The sequence below is a fragment of the Marmota flaviventris genome, chromosome 2 (assembly GCF_047511675.1).
Source record: "Marmota flaviventris isolate mMarFla1 chromosome 2, mMarFla1.hap1, whole genome shotgun sequence".
Taxonomy (NCBI): Eukaryota; Metazoa; Chordata; class Mammalia; order Rodentia; family Sciuridae; genus Marmota; species Marmota flaviventris.
Genome location: NC_092499.1, coordinates 92,264,920 through 92,287,874, shown reverse-complemented (window position 1 = coordinate 92,287,874; position 22,955 = coordinate 92,264,920). Strand labels below are relative to the sequence as shown.

At 38.4% G+C, this 22,955-nt stretch overlaps 2 protein-coding genes across 2 annotated transcripts; one reads left to right on the top strand and one right to left on the bottom strand.

Moving 5' to 3' along the window:
- Pdia3 (protein disulfide isomerase family A member 3) lies at positions 1 to 22,923 on the bottom strand. Its single transcript, XM_027925765.2, has 13 exons — positions 22,660 to 22,923; positions 15,382 to 15,460; positions 14,208 to 14,325; positions 10,100 to 10,207; positions 8,457 to 8,586; positions 4,980 to 5,096; positions 4,549 to 4,674; positions 3,770 to 3,952; positions 2,602 to 2,710; positions 1,933 to 2,061; positions 1,091 to 1,170; positions 633 to 690; positions 1 to 444 (listed from the first exon to the last, which is right to left on the bottom strand). Exons 1-13 carry the CDS (start codon positions 22,824 to 22,826, stop codon positions 331 to 333), a joined length of 1,518 nt encoding a protein of 505 aa, XP_027781566.2. The 5' UTR covers positions 22,827 to 22,923; the 3' UTR covers positions 1 to 330.
- Positions 15,952 to 16,431, top strand: LOC114084734 (large ribosomal subunit protein eL24-like). The gene has a single exon (XM_034637075.2). The coding sequence runs from the start codon at positions 15,952 to 15,954 to the stop codon at positions 16,405 to 16,407; it is 456 nt and encodes a 151-aa protein (XP_034492966.2). The 3' UTR covers positions 16,408 to 16,431.
- Positions 22,924 to 22,955: the final 32 nt, after the last annotated feature.

Below are 22,955 nucleotides of genomic sequence, written 5' to 3'. Positions count from 1 at the left end.
TTTAAAGGGGGCTCATTTATTGTCACTGTTCCAAATGTACAAAAAAAAATTAGAAAATAACCCCCCAACTCAAATCCCCCCACCCCCATAACATTCTTCCCAACACAAATAATTTTTCCCAAAACCAAACACAAACTGGTCCTGGTATTTCCATAAACAGTGCAGCTAAGAAACAGTTTAGAGAAAATTTAACAGGATTCAGATTATATCCATTCTATCCTCTCAGCCCCGAGAGGTAATAATCCCATATGGATCCCAGTCCTCCCCAATGGTTTTCCCATCTCTCTGGTAGAAGAGTCCTTTTACAAAGTGGTATATTTGGCTGCTGCTTTAGAGATCTTCCTGTGCCTTCTTCTTCTTCTTGGGTTTTTCTTCTTGAATTATAGGGGGATTTGTAGCTTCTCGCTGTAGATAGCTAATAAAATCATTTAATTCACGGCCACCCTAAAAACAGAAAGATTACTCTGAAAATTTAACTTCTTAAAGAATTCTGGATTCTTATATGTATTGTCATGAATGTTGAAAGAATTACCAGTTAAAAATATCCAATTAAAGAACTGGATATGCACGTGTGTGTGTGTGTGTGTGTGTGTGTGTGTGTGTATGAGGGGAGGGTGGGACAATGCACTTACTTCATATTTCTTTGGACTTAGCTTCTTGCTGGCTGGAGAGAAGTAGATAGTAGGAAAACTGGGGAAAGAACACAGAAGAGTTTAGCAATTTCTGGTTCTCAAGTTAATTCTATAATTCCTCAAGTTTCTGGGAATCACTTCTCTTTACGGTTTCAAATATATATATATATTTAAAAAAATACCTTTATTTATTTTTATGTGGTACTGAGGATTGAACCCAGTGCCTCACACATGCTAGGCTGAACTCAACTCCAGCCCCTAAATTACATCTTGACTAAACCCAGAACTCACAAAATTTCTGACGGTGGGCCCACACTACAGATCACTAAGCTAAGAAGGAACAGGTATCCCAGATGCTTGGGAGGCTGAAGCAGGAGGATCACAAGTTCAGAGCAAGCCCCAGCAACTTAGAAAGACCCTGTCTCTTGTGTTATTTTTAAACTTTTTAGTCTACTTACCCTCTGACTTCATATGGAGAAGGCACATCATTGGCTGTGGCATCCATCTTGGCTATGACAATATTTGGGTCTTTGCTGAGCTGTTAATAAAAAGGTTAAACCTTAATTTTTTTTATTTTTTCAGTGCTGGGGATCAAACCTAAGCCTTCCTACATGCTAGGTAGGAGCTCTACCACTGAGCTACACCCTTAGCCTAGAAAAGGTTGGACCTTTAAGTTTCAAGTTTTCAGTGACTGAGGCACATTTCATCAATTCAGGATTTAAAACAATCTCAGTCTTCAAGCACCTGGACAAATTGCTGCTCAGACGGGAAGAGTGGTGATGCTTACAGATAGTACTCAATCTTCCAGCTTTCCTTTCTTCTTTTGGGTCCTACATATTAAGACCACATAAAGCTGGGCTTAGTGGTACACACCTATAATGCCAGCCTCCTGGGAGGCTGAGTCAGGAAGAGCACAAGTTCAAGGCGAGCCTGGGCAACATAGTGAGGCCCATCTAAAAAAGAAAGCCCCACACATATACAGACACCTTTAAATTTACTTGGCCTGAATAAGTCATAAAAAGGGCTGATCCAAGCATTTTAAAATAAAGCAACATATGGGTTCATATAAGCCATTATAAAAATTCAGAAGCACCTACATATTTTTATCTATAATCTAGGTTGAGTCTGAAGAGTGGAAGATTAAAGTATGTCTCTGAAGCACTATACAGACTATACACACTAGGGGGCAGTCAAGAGAAAGTGAGTTAAAGGGAGTGGGGGCAAACTCTACCAGTACTTAGGAATATTTACATCAATTTTCCACTCTAATTCTAATCTTCAGAATAGGATTCAGACTTACCTTCTCTCCAAGTTCTTTATACTTGGGTTCCAGATTTTTACAGTGACCACACCAAGGGGCATAAAATTCAATCAGCACATCTTTATTTTCATTATTCACTATTTCATCAAAATTCTCTGCTACTACTACCTGGAAAACACACAGAAGATTCTCTAGTTGTATGGTGAAGTGAAGAATAAATACAAAAGGTTTATGTGTTTCTGGACCCAACTCCTCTCAAATATGGATTCAATAGCACTGAAAATCAGTCATGGAAACCAAATCTCATTTACAGGCTATATTGAAGGTTATCTCCATTTCCCATTAACCAACTCATTCTCATGTCTATCACCTGTCCAACTATGTTCAAGAAGCCAAAGGAAATATAATTACTACCTAACCATTCCTTAAAATAATTTCAATGCTACAAAACTATTCCTAAGGATTATCTTGATCTATCTCAAAGAGTAGCCAAGCCCAGATACAAATTCCATCAGAAAAATTCTATGGTTTTAAACTTCTGTCCCTAATTAATGTTATGAGCTCTGCCAGTATTTGTTTTTGACTTAGGGAGGTGAGGACAAAAACAAAAATATATCCAGCAAGGTCTCTGTTCAGACTCAGCATTTTTAGAATAAAGAAATGAGGAGGCGACTGCTAATAGGAATGGTGAGGTTGTGAGTAGTGCACCTTTACAGGCCCATCATTGCTCTCTGGGATAGGCTCAGACTTCAGATATCTCTTCAGGTTGCCATCAAAGTAATCTTGAAGAAACCTCTCTAGAGCCTTGCCATCTCGCCTGAAATTAGAAAGACAGGGTCATGTTTGTTAACTCCCATCACAAGATTAAAAGCAATTTCTCTGAATAGTTTTTACATATTTTAGCTTCAGTTTCACAGCTAAAATAAAGGAAAGGACTCTACTTCTCAACATGTGGAATTAGACTGAATAAGAAAGAAATCAACTCATTTTATTTAATTTCCAATGTGTTCTCTGTGGATGAGGAATTTCAAAAGGAAGAAGTACTCTCTCTTTTTTTTTTTTAATTTTTTTTTTTAAAGAGAGAGTGAGAGGGAGAGAGAGAATTTTAATATTTATTTTTTAGTTTTCGGCGGACATAACATCTTTGTTTGTATGTGGTGCTGAGGATCGAACCCGGGCCGCACGCATGCCAGGCGAGCGCGCTACCGCTTGAGCCACATCCCCAGCCCCGTACTGTCTCTTTTATAAGAGACTGAGATCTGATTTTGTTGCTGTTGAGAACAGTGCCATTACATATCTTGTAATATAAGTTGACTCAAAAGAAAGATTTTTCTCTTCTGTTAATCCTTCAACGTGTCAAAAGTGAAGGTAAAAACTGGCCAGGCATGGTGGTGCACACCTGTAATCCCAGCATCTGTGGATGCTGAGACAGGAGAACCACAAGTTCAAAGCCAGCCTCACCCTGTCTCTAAAGGTAAAAATTGGTCTGAGGTATTAAGATCTTTTCAATTTCCCTGTTTACTTTAGGCTCATGTTGTATTCCTAGAAGAAAACACATTCTGCTAGAGCTGAAAGGGGGATGACTTGAAGTTATATCAATCTCAAAGAGGTTCTCCAATTTTCTCTATTTACTACTTCTAGAGAAGTACAATCATATATAAATTCCAACCTGTCATCCTTTTGTTAGTTTTCAGAAATCATTTAGAATCATGATCCTTAAAGTAACTATAAATGAAAATTGACAGTCATAGGTCTTCACTAGAAGACCTATCTTTTACATCCCAATGTTGTGCTTTACAAATTCTTGGTAGTATAAAAGGCTGTAACAATTTCCTTACAGAATCAAATCCTGAACCTATGCTGACTAGCAACTCACGAGAATTCCTCCTGCATGACAAACTTCTCCCCTTTCGCAGTTCTGATAGCAACAACAGGAACTTCTCCAGTAGTGCTCTCCAAGCCAAAATCAGACAATTCATGGCTAAAGGTTTTACGGCTAGCTACAGCACAGTTGAGTTTGTGTCCAGCATCCAGGAATTTCTTTGCCACCATCATTACTCTGTGAGAAACAAGAGATATTTTTGCTAAGATTATGCTAGGTAAAGCATTTTTGAGGTTAGAAAGCAAAGACCAGGTTCTATAGTCTAGGCAACCCCCTGAAATTAACCTGAACTTGTGTTCCTATGCAGTAACACAGGATTATGGTATACTTCAATGTCTTAAAACTGAACTTCACTGCCAAATTGGCGGTACCCCACCAACTGGTCCATTCTCACTCAATCTTACTTCATTATATAACTGTAAAATCTATTGCAAGCCTAATGACTGATTTGAAAAGAAAATTTCTAAGGGTAAAATGCACCAAGAATAGTAGTGGTGTTTTAATTAAGTGCATTTTACATCAAATTTACACCTTTTACTTTATAAAGTTTAGAGTCACAGCATCACAAAGTAAAGGAACACCTATGGAAGACATGCTCAACAATTTTGGAAATGGTTTATGTTATCTGTTCTTATGGCTTCACATATAGTTTTTGGACCTAAATGTTCCAATTCTTATCTGCTCTTACATCACATGGTAATAAGACAATTAGAAGGAATTGCTAATACATTGGATAAACTTGTTTACAAAGGGATAAACATGATTCTTATTACCTGTTCCTCCAGTAGTTAGAACCTTTAGCATTCTTTTCATAGTCCACATCATAGTAAGCCATAAGTAAGTCCTTGCCTTGTATCAAATCTTTATTATCTTCTGTCATATGAGGACAGATACCAAAACTGAAATAAAATAATTAAAAACATTGACAATTCATAGCTATATTATAAAATTATCACAAAATAATTACATCATTTATAAAGGAAGGTCATTTTCAACATCAGGACAATACTGAGCAATATACTGTACAGGACCACAATAAAAGTTCTAGGACCTACAGATGATCACTTTACTATATACTTGAACTATTATATATTATAGTTCCTTGAGTAGGCTATTTAAGCCAAACAAGGCTCTGCTTAATAACTGGAGTAAACAACTAATGTGAAGCAAAGAAATTTCAGACAAGGTATAAAGAGGTACTCACATGTTTTCCTGGATAAACTTCTTAATCTTGCTGCTAGTCAATTTCTGATCTGTATATGCCACACTTTTGTCCTCAAACTTGTTAGTAAGATGTGGAGGACGAAATAAGGTGATGCCCCTTAAAAACAAATAAACACCTTATACAATAAGCAGCAGTAGACCTGTCTTCTAACTTTCATTTAAAGTTCAGACTATCTACTTTCACTAAAGACAAAATAATTCTTTTCGGAACTGGGCATAGTGGTGCACATCTGTAATCATAGCAACTTGGAGGAGCCTGAGGCAGGACTGCAGATTCAAAGCCAGCTCTAACAACTTAGCGAGGCCCTAAGCAAACTTAGAAAGACCCTGCCTCAAAATAAAAAGGTTTGGAGTTACAGCTCAGAGGTTATTCTGAGATCAATCCCTAGTACCAAGAAAAACAAACAAAACCCCCTCTTTTCTGAGACCACAGACTTGGCAACATGACCTTCTCATCAATATAGAGATGACTAATTTCCTTGATCCTGAGTGTAATAATTGTGTAAAAGGGTTAATAAACCTTGGATTGGAAAATTAGAGGACTTTGGTTCTAATATTAGCTCAACCACTAATTTCAATGACCTTGGACCAAAGAGTCAATTTAATCTACTTTTAGTTTTTTTTTTTAATCAGCTCAAAAGGGAGTCAGAATGGATAATTGATTTCCAAATGTTGAAAAACAGAAAGAGAACCCAGTTTATCTCAAAGCCCAATATGTACAATAGCATAATGCAGAACTTGCTCCTACTGGAAACTAACCTTTCACCTTGTAAGAAAAGACTTCATTAAATACCTTTAAGAGTCCTTCCAGTTAAATCAGATTTAGAAAATTTTCTTTTTCTTTTCTTTTCTTTTTTTTGGTACCCAGGATTGAACCCAGGGGCACTTAAACATGAGCTACATCCCTAGCTCTTTTTATTTTGGGACAGGGTGTTGTTAAATTGTTGAGGCTGGCTTTAAACTTGCAATGTTTCTGTCTCAGCCTCCCAAGCAAAAATTTTCTCTCTTGTCGGTATCACATATTCAGCCAAGGTTTCCTGAATCCACTGTGACACATGAGAAAACATGACTACCTTAATTACTGACATCCGGCCTCTAGTTTCTTGTTTATTCCTCCTCCCCACACCACATACACCCTCATACAATTTCATCACTTGTTTTTGGCTACATCTTGGCATCTGTAAATCCTTATACTCTTTTCTCATTCTTCCAAAATATATATTTTTTTCTTTTTGTGGTGCTCAGAATCAAATCCAGGGTCTCACAGTGTGCTAGGCAAGTGCTCGACCATTGAAATATATCCCAACCCACTTGTTCTTCCAATATTAATCATTACCTAATTTTATGTCAATTAAAACACAGGTATTTTCACAGGACACAGGAAAACTACATGGCAAACAAGAACCTAATACAAACAATGCTGAGCAAAACTGTGAACAGGGATTTTCTTTTTTTTTTTTTTTTAATGCATGGCTATCATTTTCAGAGTACTTATTCTCAAAAACAAGCAATTCTAAACAAGATGATGTTATAGTCTTGTCACACACATGGGGAACTCAAGACGCTTTTGCTATAAGGTCTTCTTAGTAAAACCTCTGATGTGAGGCTATTAGACAAGTTTAGAAGGCAAGTCAGAGAAACAGCCACAATTAGCAAATCAAAAGTTAACAGGCTGACCTGTGTGCGCTAGCTAATAAGCTACAAGTAGCTCCCCAAGCATGTATATATCTGGTGTCTCTTTAGTGAAGAGGTAGTAAAGACTAGTGATCAAACCTACCTATCTGTAACCAGACTTTCTTATTCAAATTTAGTTCTGCCTCTTAGTAACTGTGAGAATCTAGGCAAATTACTTATTTGTGTGCTTTCTATTCTATAAGTTAACATTAGCCCTTGACACACCTTTTACTTTATATGCCCACTGAGTGATCTATCTATTGCCATGGTTATAATCATTTAACATGTGATTGACCAACAGATTTTTATCTCTACTCAAAAACTTTTCTGAAGGAATGGGAATATAGCTCAGAGTACTTGCCTAGCCATTTACAGAGCCCTGGGTTCAATCACCAGCATAGGGGTGAGGGACACTTTTCTTGGATTCTACTCTTATTTATCCAACTATCCACTGGGTTCTCACCATCTGGATAACTTACATGCTTCTCAAACTCACAGTAACCTTAACAGATCTCATTATGGTTCCTTCCAAATTTGTTTGTTTCCCAACCTGATGATGACTATTGCATACAATGTGTTAGAAATTTAGACTTTGGATGTTCTCCTTTCACATGGTTATGATTGAATACTACTGTTTACATCCTCTGCCTTGTTCCCTCTGCCCCCCTTTCCACCAGGGATTGAACCCAGTGAACTTAACCACTGAGCTACATGCCCAGCCCTTTTTATTTTGAGACAAAGCCTTAGTTGCTTAGGGCCTTGCTAAATTGAGGCTGGCTTTGAACCTGTTATTCTCCTGTCTAAGCCTCCAGAGTCTGAGATTATGGGCATGAGCCTCCATGCCCAGCTTGTTTACATTTTTTTATACTATCTCTTTCTTTCCATTGCCACTAATACTGTCTCGGTTTAGATTCTCAGATGTCATTCTCAGTTTAGATTCTCCTTGTTTTGCCCTATTCCTCCCCTTTCAAGCCACTACTATGTGGGTCCCAGTAACTTCTTTACTTAAACAAAAAATTAACCACATTACTTCCCAACTCAAAACCCTTTCAATGGTTCTCAGATATCTAAAAGATAAAAATCTAAACTCTTCTGTATAGCATTTAAGGTCCATAATTTGCTCTCGGTTAACCTCTCCAACTTTATGTTTCACTATGATCTGGTTCACAAACAATACCCTAGTAATCCTGCAGGTTCCAACATGCTGAGGTCATCTCATATCCGCTACTAAAAAAAAAAGAATAATTTTCATCCCAACCACCATAACCTGCTTTGAAAATCTCATCCTTCAAGAGTCACCTCCTTTGGGCTGGGTTGTGGCTCAATGGCAGAGCACTTGCCTAGCATATGTGAGGCACTGGGTTTGATTCTCAGCACCACATATAAACAAACAAAATAAAGGTCCATCTACAACTAAAAAATATATATAAAACAGTCACCTCCTCTAAGAAGCTTTTTCTGATACCATTCCCCTCCTCTGTACTCCCAACATACTCTGTAGACATTTTCTATCCTAACACATATAACACTCACACTTTCTTTTTGTGTGTATGGTGCTGAGAACTGAACCTTGCACCCATTAGGCAAGCATTCTACCACTAAGCTACATCCCCATCCATACACTTACATATATATATATATATATTTTGTTTATAGAGTCTTCAGATGCCTTTTAGGAGCAATAATAAGTTTCTAGCATTTAGCTTAATGCCTAGCAAGTGCTTAACAAAACTTCTGGAAACAGACATCACTAGTTACTAAGGCATTCAACTCAGTCACTTACTCTCCATTATCATCATACTCCTTCACCAGAGATTCAACATTGGTGTGTGCAAATCGGTAGTTATCCCTCAAGTTGTTGGCTGCTTTTAGGAACTCAGAGTGCGCTTCACTGAATAAATCCTTGAAAAAACCTACATATAAAATGTCAAACAGGAAAAAAAAAAAAAAAAAAAAAAAAAACAGTTAAGTGCTGAGAGATATTCAAGACTTTTATTTATTTGCTTGTTTATTCATTTTTGTGGTGTTGGGGACTGAAGCCAAAGGCCTGGCACACTCTAGGCAAGTGCTCTACCACTGCACATGCCCAGCCCAAGACTGAAATTCCAATTTTCAAAGCATTCATTCTACTACAGATAAGCAAAAGTGAAAAGAACCGGGTCTGGGGCTGGAGTTGTGGCTTAATGGTACAGCACCTGCCTAGCATGTGTGAGGCCCTGGGTTTGATTCCTATCACTGCATATAAATAAATGAATAAAATAAAGGTCCACCAACATCTAAAAAAAATATTTAAAAAAAAAAAGAACCAGGTCTGCTTTGTGATGGATATATGATACAATATTCAGCATGAGAATTCTTCCCCCACCCTATAAAGAAACATTTTTGAGAGCCCAGGGAAAGGATTTGTCAGGGTCCAAGTCTTCATTCTACTTTTCCAAATTGAATAAATCTGAGCAAATTGCTTAATTTTTCTGGAACAATATCAGGTATCAGAAGGATTAGATTAGAAAATGATGTCAAAATAAAACACTTATTTTTCCTTTCTATGTCTTGCCTTTAAAACTTAAGTCTAGAAAAGTGATTGAAACATAAAAATCTAATAAATGCCTACTTATTGTTATCTCCTTATTCAGATAAATGGTAAAACCCAGATAAAATGGCTTGGCTTTTACTCAAATTTAAATGATAAATCAGAAAGTTATTTTATTACAGTAATAGGAGATCAAGAGAAGCACAAACATTGTATACATATTTTAGTTTTCAGCAAAATGTATCATATGTCATATTTAAAAATAAGAGCAAGACCAGTCACTCTTTTCTCTTTGGCTTCCTGTGCACCATGAGATCTCTCTAAAATGGCCATGAACATATATGACAAATCCTAGTAATCTGCATCTTAAAATTTTAACTCCCCTATTATTGTGAAAATAGCATACGTGAGTTATTTATTTCCCCTTTCCTTAAAACCTTATTTTCAGTCATACCTACCTACATAAGAGTTAAATCTCAGAGTTTAAAGAAGTGATGCTAAGCACCTTGCAATACCAGCTACTCTTGATTGGGGACTGAGACAGTATTGGGGTTTCAGGGCAGAATGGGCAACATAGTAAGAACTGTAATCCCTGCCACCTCTCAAAAAGCCAGTCATAACAGCTTTTTCTCCCATATTATGGTAATGATACAATTCTATCAGCTATTCATCTTTTCAGCTGCCCCTACATTTCCTCCCCTGTTCTAACCTGTAATGGAGACTGAACCCAGGGGTACTCCATCACTGTCCTACATTCCCAATCCTTTATATCTGGCAACAAGATTTTGCTACATTGCTAAGGCTGGCCTCAAGCTTGTGATCCTCCTGCCTCAGTCTCCCAAGTAGCTAGGACCAAGTTGATGATTTTGTGGCATAATTAAATATTTGCTACTTACCCACCACAGAGGCATCTTTATCACTAATGAACTTCTTAAATTCTTCCTCAGACCTAAGAGGCACTGAAGCGGGTCCTGCCTGCTTCTTCAGGTGGCTGACAATTCCATCTTAGAAGATGAAAGTTATAGAAATACAATTTATTTGTAATTTTTGAGAAGGCAATTATTTATTCATACAATTCAAAATGTATAAAAGGGGGACACAATGGAGTTTTTTTTTCCCCACCCTTGTCCCTAGTCACCCAGTTTCTTCCATAACCTTCTAAATTTTCTTTTTTTTTTTTAATGAGAAAACAGAAGCACAGGGAATGTGTTGTATATGGTGGTGATCAGAGCAGCACTCACTTGCCAAAACTCAGTGGACGAAGCACTTTTTTATATTTTTTTCGGCGGACACAACATCTTTGTTTTGTATGTGGTGCTGAGGATCGAACCCGGGCCGCACGCATGCCAGGCGAGCGCGCTACCGCTTGAGCCACATCCCCAGCCCTGCACTTTATTTTTTAAATCAATCTGTCTATTTTTGTGGTGTTGGGGATCAAATTCAGACATGCTAGGCAAGTGCTGTCCTCTGAGTTATATCCTCAGCCCCTTTCAAGCATCTTATGCATAAATAAGCAATTACACATTTATTCTTTTTTCTCTCAAAATGGCAACATATACATAAGCTATTCTTTATTTTTTTGGTTTGTATGTAACACAGTTTAGACATAATTGACATCAATACATAAAGAGCTACCTCAACCTTTTATTAGTTACATTGTGTTTCACAGAATGGATGTACTATAACTTATTTAACCTGCTACAAATAATGGAAATTTGTTTCCAATCTCATGCTATTACACATGATTCTGTGATAAACAACCTTGTAGAGGCTGGGCATGGTGGTGCACACCTGTAAATCCAGCAGCTCTGAAGGCTGAGGCACTAAGCAACTCACTGAGACCCTGTCTCTCTAAAGAAAATACAAAATAGGGCTGGAGATATGGTTCGGTGGTTGAGTGCCCCTGAGTTCAATTCCCAGTACCAAAAAAAAAAGACTATATTTGCAGGGCAAATTCCTGTAAGTGGATTAACTGGGTCAAAGTGTGTAAGTATTTATAGTTGTTAAAATGCCCTCCAAAGAGATTCACGTATTATTTTTAACTTATACTATCAAGTAAATTCTAGTGCCTACCACATAAAACGAACAAACAAATCCATATTATCAAGCAATGCATAGTCACCTGTAACCTTACATTTTCAAAGCAAAAAATGCAGTGACTTGGCTAGCTATGTTGAAATCTAAATACATACATTAAAACATACACATAGGTTGTGTATATAGCTTAGTGTTAGAGCATCTGCCTTGCATGCCTGAGGCACTGGGTTTGACCCCGGCACACCCCCACCCCTGCACCCATACACCCCTAGTAGACAGATCCATACACCCACACACACCCTTAGCAGACAGACCAAAAGGTCATTATTCCACTTCCTCCTAGGGTCCACTGAAACCATTTACAAATACAAACATAGGCCAGATGTGCTACTCCTCCATGATATTCTATCTCTTTACCCCTTTCTTTTCTAAGTACTATCATGATTTCCAAACTAAGACAGTACCGTTTAACTCTTTCAACATGACTGAGCCTGTTCTGTACTTCTAAATTACTTTTTCCTTTCATCTTCTTCCATTTATAGATATTTCAAAAAAGTTTCCCTCAGGTTTTATCAATAGATTAGTTGAAATTGGATTGAATTATTTAGTCCTCAAGGTAGTTGCCATCAGTATATCAGAACATAAACTATAATAAACTGAACATCTAAAATTCTCTGGAAGGCAAAATGGGAGTGCTGAGTAATTAGTTTAAGCAGGAAGCAAAGAGCAAGGTTCTTAGAGGTGCACATGAACAAAACAATCCCTCTTGGCTAAAGACTTTATAAATAAGTAGTCAAACATCTGACCTCCTGGTTAGATGTGGAGACATTCTCCAGTTTAAGAACCCTATGTTAAAGCCCAAGTGAGAATATTTACCTAGCAGCATTGTGGCTGGATCCATCTACAGTTAGTTAAGACCTGACCAAGTTCTGAAAAAAATATATCAATAACTCTATTAGCCATACCTTTGATTAAACTGGTAAAAGCTGAATGTTAAAAATTTGAGTGTTGGGCTGGGGATATAGCTCAATTGGTAGAGTGCTTTCCTTGCATGCATAAGGCCCTGGGTTCAATCCCCAGCACCATGGAGAGAAAAAAAAGTGATTTCAGTTGGGCCAAAATACTTATTCAAGCATTCAGCAAAGAGTTATTAAGTGTCTGCTATATGTGAAGAGTCTATGTGCTGGGGACAGAACTGTAAACAAATCAAAGGTTCTGCTTTATTGAACCTGACAATATAGTAAGTTCCAAATAAATATGCAATTAAAAAAAAAATATCAGATAGTAGTCAGGTGTGGTGGTGTAAATCTGTAATCCCAGAGACCTGAGATGACATTCTCAGTAATTTAGCAAGACATTGTCTAAAAAAAAAAGGAGCGGAGCTGGGGATGTGGGGATGTAGCTCAGTGGTAAAAACACTCTTGGGTTCAATCTCCAGTGCCAAAAATAAATTTAAAAAATCAGACAGTAACCAGTGCTATGCAGAGAATTAAGAGGTTGATGACCCCCCCTCACCTCTACTGAGGACTGAACTCAGGAGGCTCTCCACCACAGAGCCACACTTCCAGCTCTTTTTATTTTGAGACAAGGTCTCAATAATGTAACTGAGGCTGGCCTAGAACTTGTGATCCTTCTGACTCACCTTTCCAAATTGCTGGGATTATAGACATGTGCTGTAAACATCTGGCCAGGGTCCATGTTTGTACATGAATGAAATTCCCTATCTCCTAAAATCCCCAAACTTCTTTCTTTAGCCTTTCATTATGAAAAGGTAAAATATACATACAATTATGTAATAAACTCAAGCTGAAATTGTATTTGATGATATAAGATTATTTTGTTCTCCTTAACTGTGAACTCTACAGAATTGAGCTCCCACTTAACCTCTCAAACTTCACCTCTCATCCTTGCTAATCACATTCTGACCACATGGTATTTCTAGGTCTTCAACCCAGCAATTTTAGTCATGTATTATATAGCCTCTTTGTACCTGCTTTCCCTGTGCTTAAAAAGCTCTGAGATCTTCTCATGGGTGGCTCCTTCCTATCAGGTTTCAGCTCAAAGGTTTCTTCCCTGACCACCCTATTATGCAGTTCTCCCATCCTCAATCACTATCACATAGTCTGGTTTTATTTTTTCCCTTTAATGCTCTCATCACTAATTCAATTTATTCCATCTACGCATATTCTTGACTTCTTAAACTGTTACATAACATACATAAAATTCACCACCTTAACCATTCTTAAGTATACAGTTTTGTGGCGTTAGGTACATTCACACCGTTGTACAACCAGGTCTCACACATTCTAAGCAAGTATTCTACCAGTTAGCTATACTCCCTCTCTCATGTATATATATAGTTGTAGATGGACACAACATCTTTATTTTCTTTTTTAATTAATTAATTAACCAATCAATTAACGTGGTGCTGAGGATCGAACCCAGTGCCCCACTTGCTAGGCAAGTACTTTACCACCAAACCACAACCCCGTCACCCCCAATCTTTTTTTTTTTAAATAATAATCTTAATGGGGTGTGAGACGAGATGGTCATTCATATACATTTTTAGAACTTGTTTATTGCTTTCTTCCCTTTATCACTCCCAGAATGTAAAGCACCACAAAAGTAGGGAGTTTGTTTGTTTTGTTTACAAATACCAAGTACCTAGTACATATAGAATATCTGACATCAAGTAGGTACCCAATAAATATGTATCAAATGAAAAAAGGCCTAGCTGACCTTATATCTCAAGTTCAAGTATCTTCTACAGTACTTACAGAATCTATTCAATCTATTCAGATAGTTGTTTTTTTTTTTTGGGGGGGGGTTACCTACAGAAGTGCTTTCTTAAATAAGGAATTTTTAAGAGTGAAAGTATGTTATGTAAAAAAATATTCTCATGTTTCTACTATCAAAAACAAGGTATTTAACAAATTCAGTTTCCAGGATATAATCCAGGATCCTTACCAGCAGTCCTAGGCCCATCATAAGCACCTGCTTCTTCACCATCTCTAAATATCTTCAGGGTTGGATAGCCACTGACTCCATACTTATTACAGGTCTCTGTGTTGGCAGTGCAATCAACCTAAAGATTAAAAAACATACTTGTATTCCCAAAATATTAGGACTGTCAAGTCATTAGAATATTAAGCAATTCTTGGCATATATACCACAGAACATTGGATCTTAAAGGCACACTAGTGCTGGTCAAGAAGCAAGTATTGATAAGTATAGTTTAGATTCCTAAGATTCCTACAAAATACTTAAAGTACTATTTAAATTTTGCCCTTGGAGTCTCTGTTGTCTAAAGCAGTGGCCTCTACCTTTTTTTCTGCCTCAAAACAGGTGAGAAACAAAAAAAATCACTTTCATAGTCACACAAAGCAGAAATTAAATTGTGATTAAACTTTCCCCCCCATGGCAAGCTGCTTGGTTTCAGGATTAAAAGCAGTTTCCAGAAACAGCCTTATAGATGAATGTGTATTTGAGACTGGCAGAAATATGAGCTTTTAGAGTAGAACAACTGTGAGTTTACTACAGAAGAATGGCAAGTTCATGAAGCATTACTTTAACTGTAAAAAACAAATACCAAGTTTACAGTTGACTAATTGGTTACATATCATCAATAGCCCCATGCCATTTTCCTACTCACTATGAATACCATATGGCAGTTTAGGGAACTCATTTACTCAATAATTTTCCTTTAACCTTTATAGTTGTACTTATACTGTCCATATTTGCTCCTAATTCCTATTTATCATATAGTTTCTTTCTTTCTTTTCAGTACTAGGGACTGAGTCTGGGGTGGTTCACATTTCTAGCCCTTTTTATTTTGAAATAGGATCTATCTAAGTTGCCCAGGATGGCCTCAAACTTGTGATTCTCTTACCTTAGTCTTCCGAGTAACTGGGATTACAAGTGTGTGCCACTATACCTAGTTGCCCTATAGTTTATTTCTTATGCCAATAATTTCCTTAGTCTCATTTTTATTTTTTTGAAACTATACAATAGTCAGGCATTTGTCCAGAAACTAATATTCACCCTTCTTAGCACCATAAGAGTACAGAAAGTGAATGCTAATTGTATACACTATTATTTAAAATACTTTATATCCTTTAAGGAAAAATCCGCCTTTACTCACCTTTGCTAGTGGAACTATTCCTTTTAATCTGGTAGCTGCAGCTTCATACTCAGGAGCAAGCCTTTTGCAATGTCCACACCTACATAAATGTAAAAAAGCCATTTTCAATTTAATGCTACAATTTTTTTTAATGTCTCTCTAGGAAGAATCTCAAACTATAACACAATTTTTGAACTATCAGATACTTCCAAAAGCAAAAATATCACACCCAAACGTTATCATTATTGCTAAAGTAAACCAGAGCTCTCAGAAGATAAAGGTCTTATGTAAAGCCCAGGTAGACTCTTTAGCACTGGCTCAGTGCAAGGGCAGCATCTATTTTCTGAAGTGAAAGTATATTGAGCCAGGCACCGTGGTACATACCTACAACCCTACCAGGGAAGCAAGAGAATCACAACTTCAAGGGCAGCTTGGGCAACTTAGCAAAACTCTGTTTTAACAGGGCTAGCTAGGGATGTAGCTCAGTGGTAGCGTGTCCCTGGGTTAAATCCCCAAGGTGGTCAAAAAAAGAGTTCTGGAAACTACAGTCAGAAGTGTATCTCACTTTCCTTTATCCCAATAGCTGCTGCCATGAAGGTCGAGCTGCGCAGTTTTAGCGGGTACAAGATATACACTAGACACAGGAGGTGCTACACCAGGACTAATGGAAAGGTTTTCCAATTTCTTAATGCAAAACATTTCCTAACCAAGAGGAATCCTCGGCAGATAAACTGGACTGTCCTCTACAGAAGAAAGCACAAAAAGGGCCAGTTGGAAGAAATCCAAAAGAAGAGAACCCAACGGGCAGTCAAATTTCAGAGGGCCATCACTGGTGCATCCCTTGCAGATATCATGGCCAAGAGAAATCAGAAACCAGAAGTTAGAAAGGCTCAACGAGAGCAAGCTGCCAAGGAAGCAAAAAAGGCTAAGCAGGCATCTAAAAAGATGGCAATGACTGTTGCTAAGGCTCCCACAAAGGCAGCACCTAAGCAAAAGATTGTGAAACCTGTGAAGGTTTTTGCTCCCCGAGTTGGTAGAAAACACTAAATTGGCAGATGAGATTTTAAAATAAAGATGTGTTTAATAACTTATATGGTGTTGAATTTTTGCTCCCAAAAAGGCATGTTGGGTCTACATGGTAATAGGTGTTCGGTAAAGTTGAGAATTTAAGACAATTTCAAATTCATTTCTTGGGGCTGGGGGTATAGATCAAAATTGTAGAGTGTTTGGTTAGCATATACATGCTCTGGGTTTGATTTCCTGCGCCAAAATAAAATGAAAGTTCATTTCAGGAATAATGCCTTCTGATGTAACCCTTTTAATTGGAGAAATGTTAAAATAAGGCAATAAAGATGTGTGGTTGAATGCTTAAAAAAAAAAAAAAAAAGAAGTATACCTTACACTAAAGACAGAAAGGTTTCAAGCCTATTTGACCAACTAATGAGGTTAAAATGAAACCAATAATTCCATTTTCCCTTAGGAACCAGCATTTTGGTTCTTAATAAAGTGATTGAATCTTTAAGAACTAACATGCTGGGCTGGGGTCGTGGCTCAGTAGCAGAGCGCTTGCCTAGCATGTGTGAGGCACTGAGTTTGATCCTCAGCACCACATAAAAATAAATAAAATAAAGGTCCATTGACAACTTAAAAAAAAAAAAAAAAAAAAAAGAAAAGAAAAAGAAAAAAGAACCAACATGCCCGTAATCCCAGCTACTCAGGAGGCTGAGGCAAGAGGATTACAAGTTAGAGGCCAGCTGGGAAACTTAGGAAGACCCTGTCTCAAAATAAAATAAAAAGGGGTAGAATGCTTTCCTAGCCTGCACAAAGGTCCTTGATTTAAATGGAGTAATAGAGGGGTGAGGATGGGGCATGCAGCAACAAATGATTTTTCTCCATTTTCAATGACTCTTTTTGACCAGAAATATAGTTTGAGGGGTAATGGAAAACAGGGCCCAAAGGGCACTGGTATAATATTAATAGGTACTCTATTGGCTTACCAGAGGCCTACTTCTTGTCAACTGACTTTCAACACAGCATTAGAATGATATATTTAAGATGGCAAGCCTGATTTTTAGTTACACGATTCACCTGTCCATGAGAACCTATAAAAGCATGTAAACCAGACTATTTTTCCAAGAGGGCCACCAGAAGCACCTGGTCCAGAAAGTCCTAACAAGTCCCACAGGTGCACTGTACATGCAATGGTATAATATATTCTTATGAGTGCACAACAAGCACCAGCTGTACATCATCTTTTCAAAAGCCCATGGGTTGCATAGGGATCATTTTGAGAACATTAAGAAGTTCTGTAACCTCCCCAAGACAGCAAAAATAAAAAACAGAAGGAAAAATTAGGGAAAAGACATGAGCTGATATATTATACTCCTAAAACTGTTTATGACAAAGGACTGTAAGAGCTTATATTCTCTAAGATCTTCAGAAATCCTATTCAAAATCTATTATGGGAGAGTTTAAGCAAAGGAACAGTGATGAAAAGGAAGATTGTTAATACTTCATGCTCTAGGATCACATACATATTTACTAAAAGTATAAAAGGACTAAATGATAAACACCAAATTCAGAATAGGGGAGGCATTAGACGGGGAAAAAGTACACAGGGGGTCTCAACTGTACTGACTTTGTTTTTAGACTGAGTGGTCTTCTCAACTGAGTTTCAGTACAGCATTGTATAAAGAATAGTATATTAAGAAAAAAATGATATTTATTTCTCTCTCTCTCTCTCTTTTTTTTTGGTAGTGCTGGAGATTGAACCCAGGGCCTTGTGAATAGGTAAGCACTCTATCAACTGAGCTATTTCCCCAGTCCCAAGCTATTTCTTATATAGTATTTTACAGATGCATTTTTTTAAAATTGAGATGTGTCTTACATTCATATAATACTTTCAATGGCAGCATTTCTTTCTCAGTGAGGCATAATGGTTCCTCTCTCAATCAGTCCTGATGTATTTGAAGTATGTCATTTACTATATCCTTTGTATTCCTCTAATCTTCAAATAAACTAAAAATTAGTGTACTTGGGTTATAACCCAAGCACACAAATTCCAATTAATTCAATGTAATAAATAACCAGGTTTGGTGGAACATAATAAGCATTAAAAGGTTTTAGGAATGCATTTCAGTAGCACATGCACTTAAAAAGCAGCATCTTAAAGAGTGTGGGGCCAGACACAGTGGTGCACTCTGATAATCCCAGTGGCTCAGAAGGCTAAGGCAGGACTGTAAAATTGTGGCCAGCCTAGGCAACATCCCTATCTCAAAATTAAAAAATTAAAAGGGCTAGGGATATACCTCAGTGGAAAAGTGCCCCTGGGTTCAATCCCCAGTAATAAGAAAATAGAGGAGGAGATGATGTCTTCAGAGAACTATGAAGACTCTTTTTGAGAGCTAATAAATGTGAACGTATGTACGCGTATAATGACTATATAAGCAACATATAGGACTGACAAGAAGGGAAAAATTAGAGGGAAGAATAGAGCCACCTAGCTGGGTGTGGTGGCATAAACATAATCCCAAGGACTTGGGAGGCTGAGGCAGTAGGATCTCATGTTCAAGGCCAGGCTCAGCAACTCAGTGAGACCCTGTCTCAAAATAAAAAAAAAAAAAAAGGGATTGGGGATGTGGCTTAGTGGTCAAGCACTCGTGGGTTCAATCCCTAGTCCCAAAAATAAAAGAATAGAGCCACCTAGAAGATAATATATTTCACACAGTAAATAATGAAATGAGAATAAAGAGATAGAGGAGAGGTTTCTATTGACTTTCTATTGTAGTAATTGTCAAGGTTAAATCAATAGTTAGTAATTTCACCTCAACTTCTTCAAACATATGAAGAGGGAAAAAAAATCATACAAAATAGCTATTAGGTTAGACCAGTTGGTGTCAACCCTACATGCATATCAAAAAATATTCATGGAACATTAAAATAAAAAATTATGCATGACTGACAATGAGAAATCCCATGGATGTAGGGAAAAAAACCAGGTGTATGTGGGAGTTGCAAGGTCGGGACAAAAAGCCACTGCTCTAAGCATCAGCAATATCCTTAAGTTCAACAAATGCACAAAGGGTGTTCCCATGAGGTTGACCGAGATTGCCTTCTTCAATTTGACAGGAATGTAAATCAGGTAGAATTTATGGAAAATTAGAGTTACACAGACCTGTCAAGATTTACCACTATCTTTTCCATTCATCTCTAGGCAATATTAAAACAAAGAATCCACCTACCCTCAGGGATGGCACCTAGCAATGATAACGAATTCCAACATATATTCACCTGACAATCATTATTTCATGCCTGTCATGTGCCAGATGCTATTATTTTAACATTTGATAGATAAATCCATTTAGTTCTTTCCCTATAGGAACACCAGTCTGGTTGAAGGATCAACTGGTTAGTTGTCCAGGGAAGGAAAGAGTAACTTATAAGCTAAATATCAATTTTGAAAAGTTTAACTGGGGGTTGGATCAAGTAAGAAATAAGCATATATAAAAACAAATATTAAGGTCAGAATGATGGTGCACACCTGTAATCCCAGATACTTGAGAGGCTGAGGCAGGAGGATCACAAGTTCAAGGCCAGGTCAGGCAATTTAGGAGATCCTGCCTAAAATAAAAAAGGGCTGGGGGTATGTAGTTCAGTGGTAGAGCACTTGCTTAGTGTGCATGAGGCCCCAGGTTCAATTCCCAGCCACATGCACAAATGTATTTCACTTTATTTTATCCATATAATTCTATTCCCAGGGCTGGGGATCAAAACTCATGCATGCTAGGTAGGCAAGTGCTTCACCACGGAATTATATTCTCAGCCCCACATATCCTTTTCTGTACTCTAGAAACATTGTATATTAAATATCATTTTTTATTACTAGTGTTAGAAAATAGTAGAGCTAGTTGAAGATGTGGTTTAGTGATAGAGCACTAGTCCAGCACCAGCAAGGCCTTAGGTTCCATCCCTACCACTGCAGGGAGATTAAAAAGTCTGGAGGAGCTGAGTGGGGTACAGTGGCATCCACCTGTAATCCTAAGGGCTTGGGAGACTGGGAGGCCAAGGCAGGAGAATTAGCAGTTCAAAGCCAGCCTCAGCAAACAGTGAAGTGCTAAGCAACCCAGTGAGACCCTGTCTCTAAATAAAATACAAAACAGAGCTGGGGATGTGGCTCATTAATTGAGTGGTCTGGAGTTCAATCTCCAGTATACCCCCTCCCAAAGTTTAGAGGGTAGCACAAAAATCTACAACATAAGTAGATGTTCAGGATTTAAAATTAATACTGCTCAATATATTTTTAAAAATTATTACATTCAATAAGGCTATTATTTATCCTTCCCCTGGAAAAATTCAGATAATCCTATCCTTATAAATGTATACATGACTAACTTCATAATGGAAACCTTAGTCTACAAAGAAAACTTCAACAAAATCTTTCACTTTCACTTGTAAAATGAAAATGGAAGAAAACCTAAAGATAAAAAGAACTTGCTCACAATAGGCTTATTTTACTTTTTAATTTTTTTAGTTGTTGATAGACCTTTATTTTAATCATTTTCATTTATATGCGATGCTGAGAATCGAACCCAGTGCCTCACACGAGACACAAGTACTCTACACTGAACCACAACCCCATCCCTTATTTAATCTTAATAAACATTTCCAGCTGATATATTAATAAATAAAATAGGAGGAAATGAAGACATTATCAACAGAAGACTTCCTTGACTCCAAATCACTCATTCAGAAAGCTGATCCTTCTTGCTGATATTGTGGAGGATGACCTTATCTTTTAAACCAATTAAAAGCAGACACCACAGCAGATATCCATTCCAATTCTTGGGACAGTTTAGTGCATTATGGGATATGTAGTTTTAAGGGAAGCACGTGCAACACTTTAAAATAGAAAAGAATGCCTTTAATTGGAAAATTTTAAAATTTTGCTTTAAACTAATAGCCTGATGGCCCACAATTCTCCAACAATTCCTGAACTGTTATACCACCCCTAGAGTTAAAAAAACTACCCATGACATCCCCTCAAACTTAATAGGATGATTATATAATTAAGAAGAGACATTTTTAAAGGAGAACATGAGTTCTAGAGACAATATCTATAATATGTGATCAGTACTGTCAGCCACAAGAATGCCCTGGACACAAAATTTGTCACAGGCTGAAAATATAATTGGACACCTCTAACACACCCTTCTGAATCAGGTGGTCTTTACTTTTGAGTGTAACCCTGAAAAAAGTCAGCCAAGCTGGAGGAGTGAAGACCCAAATCAGAAGCAAGTAAATGTTACACACTAACTTTGTATTTCTGATGCTTTTGAATAGTCTTTAACTAAGGGTCATTGTGCCAGGAGGGGAAAAATTAAGTACTGTAATTGGCATGGATGCATTGGGCTTTAAAACAATTCTGGTTTGCTCTGATAAGGATATGAAAGTTACCACCACCACCACCACTCAGGATGACAGGGCCTGAAATTCTATTTGCTCTCCCTTACCCTCAAGTAAGATTTTTTATTTTAGATCTACTCTAAGGAATCCACACTCTTATTGGGGTTAAGTCACCCTGAAACCGGAGTATTTCTCTAACACTGGCTACTATTTCAGAAATCCTAATTAAAACCGATAATTTGGTCAGATTCTGATGGAAATTATTCTTGTTCATCCAGCCTTTCTTTTTGACAGAGACCTCTGCCAGTGCTGAAAAATAAATGATGAGTTTAATGTAAAAACTGTATGAAATAGATAAAATAATTGCCTGCTTCAAGAAAGCACTTCTGACCATTCTGCAACCCCACTGACTGACTGACCTTGGCTAGAAACCAACAGTCGTGGGGCGAGGGGCTAGAAGAAAGGAAATAGCCTGGGGCCCAGGACCTCTGCACTTACTGAACCCGTCCTTTCTCTACCAGGCTTTGGGATGCCTCGTCTGCAGAGTGGAGAGCTTTTACACTGACTCACCTAAAGACTGAAGATACGAGTGGAGGGGGAGGGGATGGTTAAACCCTCTGCAAATAGGAAGTACCGCAAGAGCGCGGAGGTATGGATGTGGCCCTGTGCGAGAGGCACCTCCGGATTTTCCTTCCGGGGTCCCGTTCCCAGGCGATCCACGGCCGCTTCTCCGCTTTCGACAAAGCACCTTCCAGCTTCCCGGGGATAGGAAACTGGCCGGTTGCAAACTGGCCCGCTGGAATGATGGAGGACGCCGACGCTGCGTAGGCCCTACCATTCCGCGCCCTGCCCCCGGCCCAGCCGGCCATCCCTCCCACCCCAGCAAAGTGGCCTCACCAGGGCGCGAAGAACTCGACGAGCATGAGGCCCGCAGAGCCCGTGTCGGAGATGCGACTCTCGAAGTTGGCGTCCGTGAGTTCCAGCACGTCGGAGGCAGCAGCAAGGCGGGCCGCGGCTAGGAGAAGCGCCACACCCGGGAACGGCGCTAGGCGGCGGAGGCGCATGGCGGCGAAGTGAGGCGAGGGCGGCCGGGAGGGTCGGGGCTCGGCGGGGACTGCGGAGATCGAGCCGACTACCACGCACCGGCTGCCTGTGCTCGCGCGTCTAGCCCAAGCGGACCTGCAGCCGGAGGT